Source organism: Ambystoma mexicanum, chromosome 7p (assembly GCF_040938575.1).
Source record: "Ambystoma mexicanum isolate Mex_15411 chromosome 7p, UKY_AmexF1_1, whole genome shotgun sequence".
NCBI lineage: Eukaryota > Metazoa > Chordata > Amphibia > Caudata > Ambystomatidae > Ambystoma > Ambystoma mexicanum.
The window spans coordinates 723,284,016-723,296,136 of record NC_090939.1 but is presented as its reverse complement, the minus strand read 5'-3'; the positions used below and the strand labels follow the sequence as shown (position 1 = coordinate 723,296,136).

Here is a 12,121-nt window from a genome sequence, read left to right as displayed (position 1 = left end):
TTTTTTTATTTTTTTTTTTAAAAAGGTATGAACCTCTGCTATGTCGCTTGGATTTCTGTTCCTCGAACAGGATAGAAATGCGTTTTTTGGCATTTTACAGTGGACGCGCTGGGAGCTTGCAGAACACTGTTGGGAGAGCGCTTCTATTCAAGGTACTACCCATTTTGACTGCCAAAAATCAATCGAATGGAACAATTTGACCTATTTCGCCAGTACCATTCGATCAATTTTTATAAATACCAAACATGTGGAGCAGGGGTTGCGGGGTGTCACCCGCACCCTATGGTCAGTAGCTTGGCCTTGGCGGGGGTTGCAGGGGTGTCCCCTGCTTCCTCAAAATTGGAGGTGGGGGTCTGAAAACAAAAAAAATAATAAAAAGGGACCCTGCTGCGTCAGATCCGTCCTGCGTTAGAGGGACTGATCTGACAGGGTTGGACGGGAAGCGGCAGCGACCAAGCAGTTAAGTAGGGGGAGGGGGTGGGTTGGTGGTGAAAGGTAAATTTTGGGTTGTTTGGCTGAAGTGCAAATCTATTCACAGCAAACTTGACTACGGTCAATTCTGCCGCAAATAATTACACTTTGGTCAAACAACCCAGAACCCTAATCAAGGCAGCTGGCCAGCGCACAATTTGCACTACAGCTCAGCCCCGTCGAAATGTGCAGGTCACCTTTGAGAATAAGGTGACCTGCTCATTTCCAAAAATGGGTTATCTAAAAATAGCATGTCCTTGGCTTAAATGTCCCATTTTTTGAGGATCATGGTCAAAATCTACATTTTTTTTTAAATGGTCACACTATGAAAGGGAAAAGAGAGAGAGGAAGAGTGATGGGTGAGATGTGGCGTGATAGGCAAGAAAGCCGAGGGAGAGCAGTGGGTCAGAGGAGGAAGCGATGCACAAGAGAGCAGAGGAAGCAGTGATGCGGTGGGCCAGAAATCTGAAAGCGAGCGGAGGTACAGAAAGTAGAGGGAGCGTGTGGTCAGGGGGAGCAGTGAGACAGAAAGCAGAGAGGAAGCGGGTTGCCGGAAAGAGGCAGTGAGCCGTCTATTGGGAAAAAAGATGAGTGAAGTGTGCGATAGATGGGAGAAAGGATGCAAGATGCAGAAGCAGCACACAAGAATGAAGGGCTGTATATTGCGGGAGGAATTGTAGAGTGTATGGTATGAGTTGGGAGTATGATTTGGAGTTTGGCAGGGGAGTACAAATTGGGACTTGACAGTGTGACATAGCACGTTAGTATTTGTATGACAGAGTGAGAGGTTCAGGAATGCAAGTTGTAATGGGGAGTTGGTGAGCTGTGTGATGTGTGTTGGTGAGTGAGGTGTTTGGGGGATTGGAGAACATAGAAAGGGAAAGGTTTCAGCATTACAACTGATAATGATCAATTTAGTTAACACTATTAAATAGGCATGCACATTAAAACAGAAATGTAGCCAAAACAAAAACTGTTCTGCCAAGACAGACATCCGTGATTCTTCCTATTGAATTAATACAAAAGATACATAAAAATGACACCCTGGCTTTCTTGTAGCCTTGCATTCTGCCTCTTTTTCTTCAATGTGGCAATCTTACGCCATCCAGATAATGCAAAATGTCCCGCAAAAATGCAGCAATAAAGGTTTGTGCCGCAAAATTTGCCATTTCATGCCGCTAAATTTTCCATTTAATGCCGCAATAGCCTGGAAGGTCTGTTAATTTCACTTTATGTCTGTATGAGATTTTTTGTACGTTCTCATTAATTGCTATGCTGAAGCTTGTAGGCTTCCATTCAGGATAGGGAAAATAAAGCTAGTCATAGGGCATCATTTTCCAGCTCAAGCGGAGGGGAATAAGTGGCACTAAATGAATTTAGCACCACTTTTTATGAGCTGCAGATTTTGTATGATTTGACAGATGAAGTTGGAAAGCAGATCGGACTAAATAAGGTCCCCCTGCCAAATCCGATTGGTAATCCACCAACGTGTATTTTTACGTTGGCAGAAAACCAATGGATTCATATGGGATCTTCCTGACTTACACCTCGTAAAAGTGGGCAGAGTCCAAAGGAATCCAATTGTTAATTGTAGAAGTGATATACATTTTTCCAGACATCTAGTGGTAAAGTAAAGAGCAAGGGTGATTTTCGTCTGTGTTTTACCCTTTACTTTTCCAGTACTTGGTGGAAACAATTCAAATTAATTAATGGCCCCTTTTGCAAAAAAAAAAAAAAAAAAAGTGTACAAACAGAATAATTCTGGTCTGTGCAATTTAGGGTTCAAAACAAAATACCCCCCCTTAATCTTTTCATCAACATGTTTCTACAATGATGAATAGATTGTCACCTTGGTTTATCATGTGACTTATGCATTTTTAAAGTAATCTGTATAGAAAGTAGTATTTTTAGGTATTCAAAGCCAGATCCATATTTGTACCAACTTGAGCTTGGAAGATGTATCGTCAAGTATCTAAATTTCAGGCTAGCATCAAATTATGGCTTTACCACTTGACCAAAGTGTGATCCTGGGCATATTTTTTAATTCAGTTTGCATTATAAGCTACTCCAAAAAGACTCACTCGTGGTTTAATAGATGGGCAGAACAGGCATTAGGACACACACATCAACCTTTTCAAATACACGGGCCAAATTTATTGAACAAAATTGTTTCATTCAAAGTCAAGATCAAAGTAAACACAAAGTCATCAAGAACAATTGCATATTATAACCAGTATGTACCAGACAATGTACAGGAGCACACCCCACCAGGAGCGATACCGGAAGGCTGCAAACCCCTCAACCAGCACTGTTTGCCTCCTGATGCAGCTCTTACAGCCCTAGCAATCTCAACTGAATTAAAATGTGCTGCAAAAAAATGCAACAAAAATAACATTTTGTGTTTAAAATGTATTTTTGGACATGAACCATTGATGGGAGACATTCAGAATGTGACAACTGTAGGGGTTCAGTTAGAAAGGAGGGGGGGTGGAGATTGTGGAATGGGTGGGTGAAGGGAGGATTGTATACATGTGTATGTTATTGGAGGATATGATGATGTGTTCAAACATTAACAAAACTACCTGTATTGGTTGTACATGGTATGTTCTGTCCATGAAATTAAAATAAGTTTAATTAAAAAAAAATTGTAGGGCACAAAATCTCATATTCCTTGCTTCCGTACTTGGGGGAGGTATCTTTCACAACAAGATGGAGGGAGCACAAGCATCTCCTCGGGGGGCCTGCTAGGAGTAGCCACAGTTCTCAGGAAGGTATTGTTGGGTGGACACCGTCTGAAATGGTACAAAAACTGGGGGACTCACTGCTCCGCGCTCTCAGAAGGAGGAGGAGGCGGCGGCGGCATCCCCCTCAATTCTCCAAAGCCAGGCCAGGAAAGGCATGTTGGGTGCTGGTGTGAATAGGTGGGAGGGGGTAAAGGGGAACGGTGGTTAGGGCAGCTTAAGGAAGGTGACGGGACGGTGAAGGAGAATCAGATATTTTTGTTTTGTTCGTTTTATTCGTATTTATATAGCGCACAACAGCCCGAGGACATTGTGGCACAGTACAAAGCTTAGTTACATGGTCATTAGCAATATAAATACAGGTTGCAATATAGTTACGTAGTCATTAGCAGTACATATACAGGTTACAAAATAGTTATATTACATTTGTGTTATATTACAATATACATGGCAGAAGTGGAGGAGGCAGTCCTCCACTTGCTAGTTGAGGAGAGAGGCCTTGAGGTTGTTGCGGAAGACAGAGATGGAAGTTTCAGCTTCAAGGGGGACAGGGAGTGAGTTCCAGGGTTTCGGTGCAATATAGAAGCCTAGACCTCCCGATGTGGCTCTTTATGCGTGGTATGTATAGCTGGTTGGTGTACTGAGCTCTTGTAACGCTCACCTGATTCCCGTAGAGGCGCCGGTCTTGACTGGGCGTATACCGTATCTTCAAAGGTGATGTGTAACACACGGCTGGCTCTTTGGGCTGGACCTCTGTGCACTGTATGTCTGACTCGAAGGGTAAGATGTCTGCAGATAGAAAATATGGGATTAATGAACTGGGTTATTGAATGTCTCTCTCTTCTTCCCTTTCTCTTCTCCTGTAGAACCCCAAGGGTTAACGCTCTCACCTTAGGTAAGTGAACGCCGTGCTCTCCATCTGCCTCGGGGCAGGGTGCTGTAACCAGTTTCTTCACTGGATAAGGGGAGCAGGCCTCTTGACTTCAGAGGACTGCTGTCCGTCGTTTACTGCACGAACGGTAAGTTTCGAGTAATTCTAATGTCTTTAAAAGTCTTTAGTAATGATGTCTCTTGTTTTGCAGGGTTCCGGCGATGGCGGATGACGGGCTGAAGTGAGTTGAAGATGGAGCCCGTGTGATGAATAGAAGCGCCTGGAAGCACGTAAGTAAGCGCTTGTTGCCTGCTTCACAATGCGTTCTAACTGTCTTTTTATTTTGCAGGTACAAGTTCGGAGCGGCTGCAGGGTGCCGGAATACCCACTGGGTTAGATGTGGAAAAGAGTAATAGCACGTGAGTATTAAAGTTCCCCAATGTCTTTAAACGCACCTTGTTTTGTCTTTCAGATGCGGGATGCAGCGCCGAAGGCCTCCGGAGCGTGTGAAGAGTTGGTAAGCCTTTGTCTTTCAGATGCCGGAATGCAGTGCGAAGCGTTGGTGACAGCCGATGGACCAGGTAAGTGAAGCGCTGTCACTGAAGACCGTAATGCTAACCTGTTCTTTCTTGTCTTTATAGGTGTTGCTGAAGACTGGATTCAGGATGGTAAGCCTTTTTCCTTAGGCCCAGGATCAGATGCAGAAGACACGATGAGCGTTCTGCTGCAGAGGATGCAGAATAACGCAAAGCAAGATTCATCCATCGGGTGTGGTTTAAATAGCCTCCTGTAGTGCTTAGGTGTCTCCTTCCACAGCCACGCCTAGGTAAGAAAAGAGTTCCTGCTTTCCAGAAGAGTTCCAGTGTTCTGAACCTAGGGAGTGGCTCCTGCCCCACCCAACAGGAAAAGTAGTTCCAAACAGAAGAGGATCAGAGGCTCAACTGGCAGGCAAGTAAGCAGCATGGTCTGCTGCAGGTAAGTCCACCCAAGCATTATGAGCCCGGCGCTTCCAGCGCTGGGACTGGGCATATTTATGAGCCTGGTGCCACTGGCACCAGGACTGGGTCCAAAAGGTCCCAATTGGGACTGGTTGGCACTCGGAACCTGGGTTATGGATCTGCTTCCAAGGGAGTTGGGAAAACCCTGACCTTTTGGAAGCAGAGATCATGACAGCTCTGGTGATGCGAGTGGATGTGGCCCTTGATATTGCTGGAGCGGTTTTGTTAATACACCTGTGAGTGATGGTGAGGATTTTCAGAGTAATACGGTCTTTGACCTGGAGCCACCGGGCTTCACGTCTAGCGTGGGATATATGGTCTCTTCTAGGGATGCTCATGGCGGCTCTGAGGGCATTGTTTTGTGTGGTTTGCAGTCTGTGAATGTTTTTGGCGCAGGTGCCAGCTAGAAGGGCGTTGCAATAATCGAGTTTGGCTCCTATAGTTGCTCTAGCTATGGCCAGCTGTTGGGGGTGGATAAATAGGGTTTAATGGCATTGATGAGCTGGTGCTGAACGCTGAAGCAGAGGCTATGGCGCTGACTTGTTTGTTCGATAGATTTGCATCAATGTTAACACCTAGAGTCTTGACAGAGGATGATACGGAGATGGTTGAGTTGTCTATGTTGAAGTTGTTGTATTGGGGGCTTATTTTCGATAATGTATTTGTCTAGCCCAGGATGAGAATTTCAGTCTTCTCCCCGTTAAGACAGAGGCCATTGATTGCCATCCAAGCTTGGATAGTGGCATAGATGTGGAGGGCCGTGGCGTCTTGGTGATAGAGTCCAGATAGGGGTAAAAGTACTTGAGTGTCATTTGTATAGGCAACACCCATGGAGTCAGGTAGGTCGAAGAGGGGTTTTGTGAAGTGGTTATAGAGGATGGGAGCGGTACAAGATCCTTGGGGGACACCGCAGTTTATAGTGGTAGGATCTGCGTTAGCTGCGTCGGAGTAGACTTTCATGGCTCTTCCTTCAAGGAAGGAAGTGATCCAGGATGCTGTTTGATTAGAGAAATGGGCTGCATGGGTGAGGTGGGTGGTGAGAGTTTGGTGATCTACCAGGTCAAAAGCAGCTGATAGAGCGAGGAGGAGGAGCAAGGCAGGTTTGCCTTTGTCCATGATCTGTGAGATTTGATTTTTTAGGTCTAATAAGGCGGATTCTGTTCCATGCCCGACACGGAAGCCAGATTGTCTTTTGCCTAGTATGGAGTTAGCTTCTATATATGATTGGATCTGGATGTGAGCTGCTTTGTCCAGGATTTTTAGGAGGAACAGGACTGTCATTATCGGTCTGTAGTTGTTGGGTTGCGCTGGGTCAAGTGTGGCCTTTTTTTTTTTTTAAGTGGCCGCACCCAGGCTTCCTTGAGATTGTTTGGGACAGTTCCTGTTTGGAAAGATGCGTTAATTAAGGCAGTAATCAGGGGTGCTAGGTCATTGGCGCATTCCTTGATGATTTTGGGAGGGCAAATGTCTGCTTTGCAGAGGGATGGTTTGAGGTTTTTGATGAGATTAAGGACCTCGGGTTCAGTGACGTTTCTGAAGGAGTATTGAGCGCGATTGAGATTACTACGCTTGTCTTGTGTAGGGAGGTTGTTTTTTTGGTTTGGGAGGGCTTTGCAGTGGTTTTGGATTTTGTTCTGGAGGAGTTTTATTTTGTTTAGCATGGCGGACTGAATGCTGGCACACCAGGCTTTGTCTTTAGTTATCTCGTCAGAGGTAGCCGGAGGAGTGACTAATTCATTAAAGATTGCGACTAGTTCTTTAGCTTGGGAGTTGGCCTTTCAGATCCTATAATTGAAGGAGTGGGATTTTGCTGCTAAGATGGCTTTTTTATATTGGAGGGCTATTTGTTTGAAGAGGCTCTTATTTAGATCACTCGGATCCATTTGCCAGTTTTTAAGGGACTGGCGCTTTTGAGCTCGGAGGGTTTGGAGTTCTTCCGAGAACCAAGAGTTGCAGTGGAATTATTTTTTTTTTCCTTCTTGCTTTCAAGTGGGGCTATAGAGTTTATGGCATTGGTGAGAGTATCATTGAAGATAGCTGATAGTATTATTTGGGTCCTGAGAGAAAGGTGGTGCTAGGCAGAGGCTTTTAAGGTGGGGACACAAGCTGTCTGTGTTGAGTTTTTTAGAACTTCTTATTGTGGCAGGTTGTGCGTGGATGAGAGTCTTAGGTTTAGGGTTGGTGGGGATGAGGAATTCGATGCATGTGTGGTCCGTCCAAGGAAGGGCGGTGTTTGAGGTAATGTTGGATGCACAGTTGTGATCCATGACCCAGTCAACGGTGCAGCCTTTAGAGTGAGTAGGGGTGAGGACTCTTTGGGAGAAACCTACGTCTGCGAGTTCTTTAGCTAGGGTTGCGGCGGATTTATCCTTAGGATCATTGTATCCTAAATTTAAGTCTCCTAATAGAAGTATTTTGGAGGACTTTTTAATGTTGTTGCTGAGTCGATGGGATAGGTGCTCTTGGAAGTCAGTTGGGAGTCCTGGAGGTCTGTATAGGATGTGGATGTTGATTACATTATTGGGGGAGAGCGTAAGCTTGGCTGATAAGATATCAGCCTTACCATCCCATTTACTATGGTCTGCTAATCTGATGCATAGTGAGTCTTTGTGGATAAGGGCAACTCCCCCTCCAATCTTAAACACGTCTATCTTGCCTTAGGATGGTGTAGCCTGTGGGTAGGACTAGTGCGATGGCTGGGCAGGAGGCATCATTGAGCCAGGATTCGGTGATGCAAAGTAAGTCCAGATGAAGTGTGGATAGTAGATCATTTATCTCGAGGGCATGTGCAGGTAGGGAGCGTACGTTCAGTAGTGCACCTTTAAGAGGTGGGTTTTGTGTGCCTTTGATGTTTTTGTTTGTACTACTATGGGGTGAAGTGTGCTTGTTGTGGTGTGTGGTAGTGAGGGGCTTAGTGCGAAGTAGTGTAGAGGCATGTTGGGGTGGTGGGGGCGAGGGGCAGTGCCTATGTTCATCTTAGTATGGGGTAGTGGTGCAGTGCGGGTGCCTAATCTGGCGTTTCTAGTCGTGATGGTTGTGGGTGGGCAGAGTAAATACCTAGGAAGTGATCGATTTCTGAGATTGCGGAGTCTGGTGGCTAGGCTAGGTGGCCGAGACTGAGTGATGTTGTAGACTGGTGCTGCGGCATGTGAATTTAGTTCTGGGCGCTGGGTGAGGTGTGCTGGGAATATGTGGGGAGGCGTAGAGGCCATTATAGTGAGGGATATAAGGATGGCTGTTAGGCTGGCTAAGCGGAGTGTGGCAGGGAGAGTGCGGGAGAGTGAAACTATGCTATGATTGGGAGGTGCATTCTTGGGCATCATGATCGTGGAGAGTGGCTGTGTGTGCAGCTGGTGTGTGCTGCTGGTATGTGACAGTGGGATTGTGATTGGGAGGTGCATACTTGGGCATCATGATCGTGGAGAGTGGCTGTGTGCGTGTGTGTGCAGCAGGTGTGTGACAGAAATGACAGGGGGATCAGTGCTAGGTAGTTCAGAGGCAGGTCACAATTCAACAAAACACAATGCCTAAATTCGATTTTCTAATAAGAGATAAGATAAGAGAAAGGAGAGAGCAGACAGAAAGGGAAGATAGGTAGATTGATGTTGCAACACTATTTTCCTTGCTTCTCTTTTGCCATCTACTATTTTTTATAGAGATGCAAAAGTATTTTTGCAAATCTGGGAAGACATTTTTTGCTAGATTAGGATTCTGGATCAACGCCAGCACTCCGATTATGGTACTCCTAGACACACACCCAATGTAATGGGGGCCCCACTGATCACAACCCTGGACCACCTAGATGAAAATTCCTGCAGCCGGACCTGACACGTACCCACCTGCTTAAAGACATGCTGCATTAACTGCAAGATTGTACCGACCAAGTTTACCAACTGATTGACTGGAGAAGCGTACCATCACTGGCAGCAAAGAACAATCCAAAAACCAAAATGTCGGCGAAATCATGCTTCAGAAATGCATGAAAATATTGGGTAACAAGTCTTCCTATTCTACAAGTAAACGCTATGGGTCGATCCCCTAGTTAAGAGACTAGCACGTCTCAATACCCAAACCTTTACAGAGCATTTATAACACAGATCGTAAAACATTCAGTGACTCGCTGAGATTACCCAACGCGTCACTTGCTAGAGAAGATCTGTAGCTGACGGGTTGGTCCCGTGGCGCTTGTTCAAACGAATAACACGCCCTTACATAATTCTCCAACAGAACTTCTGAAAGTACTCTACGATCATTGTCTCTTTAGAAAATACAGTATCTGGTGAGATGATGCAATGGAATTGGACAGGTGATCTGTTCCAAAGGTCCAAGGCATATTCAAATACATTTTTTTAAAGAATCAAATTGGTATGCGATCATCGCCACAACTTTGCAAACGATATAAACACCAAACCGTCAACTGCATAGAAGGTCAGGACGAACACAGGGGGAGCTGTTCCCTGCCTGGCCATGCAGTGACAGGCTCATCTCCGAGCAAGCTGTCAAGATAAGCCCAGATCAAAGCAGCCTCGCGGCACGATCAACTCTTGCTAAATGTCATCCCTCATGTGAAACCTGCACACTCAAATGCATGACGCAGCTCCACTAGGCCGGCCGGGACAGGTAGCGCCCACCCGTGAACCAGGGCATCGCTGCTTCCGCCACCGAGGTAGAGTAGCAAGGCAGGCAGAATACATGGGAAAGAGAACACGTTGCGGCAGGCAGAACGCACATATACTAGCCAAGTGTGCTTTTCTAGCAAGGATCAAGTGCAGGAGCCTTCAGAAACTACTACCATGGGCACGATCAGAGCAGGTGCGCAAGTAACTCGCACTCAGGGAGGAGAGAGGGCCACAGCTGCCTTCACAGCCACAAATGCTGCACGCGGCCCCAACAAAACCACCCCTTGCTCCGGCACCTGGTGTCGTTACCTGCTCTTCGCTGCTGCCTGCACTCTCCGGACACAGACTCTCCACTGCTGCACCTCGCGCCACTGCCTCTTCCACCTGCGTCGCCATGTTGTGACGAGTACAGACACGAAGGAGGCGGCGACGTGAGAAGCGCGCGGTCTATGGGTCCTTTCCTCTAAGCCCCCACGTGTTCGGTACGGCCCGGGCTTTCCTCACTGTGAACAGCTGTCCGTTTCAATGGAGCAAGGGCTGCTCGTATGAGGGTGTGTGGGGGCGCGCTGTGGACTGAATCAACTTGCTGAAGTTTCTTGTTTGGATACGAAGTTGGGGGAGGAAAGAGCGATCCAAGGCAGAAGGTTGAGGCGCATTGAAACGGGATTGTTGATCAATATCAAGGACGTAAACAAACAACTGGTGTTCACTACCAAGGAAGAGGAGGAAGCCCCTTTCTCACGAGAAGCCTGCGTCTGATTCTTGAGAAACTCACTCCTGATTGACGCTGCAGGGGTGTTTCAAAAAAGCAACAATAAGCTAAGGTTAAATGATCTGCTTGGAGTTAACTTCCACACTTTTATTAGCTTCTTCACTTCACCATCACTGGCTCCGACCCCTGCTGCTAAGTTTCAATGATTATGAATGATTGCACTCGCAGGTGAATGAATTGGTGATTGTGCTATCAGTTAAAGGAATGGGCCTTTGCATGGACTGATTGATGTGCTCTCAGGTTAATGAAAATATGCGTGAATTACTTTAAACGTTGTTAAAAAAAAACGTGTGCAAGACATACAATGAATTCGCCGCCAAAGGGCATTTATGATGAAAGAATTTGTCTTTTCTATGGGATGGTTGGTAATGTTTATTTATATAGTGCCTATACACAGGCAAGTGTTTTAAAGCGCTCAAGGAGGGAAGGAACAGTCGTTCAGAGCCCTTAAATTTCTGAGACATAATGGTCTGCACAGGCAGGTTAAGTGAATATGATGCACTTAACAGTTTAGATACAGCAAATAGGCCTGCAGGCAATTCTGCGTTTTTTTTTCCAAGTGCACACATTAAGGGGTGAAGACAAGGGAGAACAGACAGAGTGATCTTCAAGCAGGGCTATATATAGATCGTGCAAGTGCGGGAGGGCATGGGAACAAGTGCACCCAGTCAGTAGTGACTGGTGAAGGGCGGGGAGAGAAAGCTCTCAAGTTGACGGAATGTGCTCTGTGGTGGATGGATGGGTGTGTGTAAGAAATTATTGCTTAAAGGAATATGGTCTCAGGTTTATTAATGGTTCTTCAGAATCAGTAAGCAGCAAGCTAGAACAGAAAAAGTGGGAAAGGCTTATCCCAAACGTCAGATTTATTTATTTTTATTTTTTTACACATAAACGCCCCGGGTGGGGAAGACAGGGCATGATTGTCCAGGGAGAGTGGACAAACCTCAGAGAGAAAGGGGGATATAAGCAAGGCAAATGAAGCAGGAAGTGTAGGTTTATAGTGTGATGTCAGAGGTGGAGGATGACCAAGAGACCTATGAGGAGGAGGAATTTGCAGCTTGTGGAGAACATTTGTAACTCAGGTGAGGTATTGTTTTAGGAGTGAAAGTGGTTCTGCAGTCTGAGTGTGTGCGCTTATGTGGCGGACATGTAAAAAGAGTAGTGTAATGAGTGACAGTGAAATTAATGTGCCTTTGTTAACGAAGGTTTGAGAAGTGGTTAAGAGGGCGCAGTATGGAGGAGGGAGTATTAATGTGGCGGAGGGAGTAATAATGTGGCGTAGGGAGTAGAGGTGTGGATGAGGAAGTTATAGTCTTGAGGGAGTATTGGTGAGGAGAAAGTTGTAGTGTGGAAGAGGGAGTAGTAGAAGAGGGAGTAGCATCAAAGGGTCGAGGCAGTATCTAGGAGGAGTGAGGACATCGGAGGGACAGGGGAGGGGTGGAAGGAATGAGACAGAGTAGTCAAGAAAAATGAGTAGAGAAGGAAGAGGTGAGAGTGGCCATGTTAGATGAAGGCTAAATCACACAGTGTTTGTAAGGCACCACTCCACACTCATGTATAGCACTAACAACTAGCTAGACTAAGGATAGTTTGGCAGTCCTTGAGGGATCTGTAGCATAAGCCAGCTATGTAGACAGTAGGGATAAACA

The 12,121-nt window shown here is 46.0% G+C and overlaps 1 protein-coding gene across 1 annotated transcript in view; it reads right to left on the bottom strand.

Annotated features, from left to right (window-relative positions):
- The window catches only part of TXLNG (taxilin gamma), a 567,462-nt gene extending 557,243 nt beyond the window's left edge, over window positions 1-10,219 (bottom strand). The window contains exon 1 of the mRNA XM_069636805.1: window positions 10,010-10,219. Coding sequence (XP_069492906.1) covers window positions 10,010-10,096 — 87 coding nt within the window. The 5' untranslated portion in view covers window positions 10,097-10,219. The remainder of the gene's footprint in view (window positions 1-10,009) is intronic.
- Between the last annotated feature and the right edge of the window lie 1,902 nt (window positions 10,220-12,121).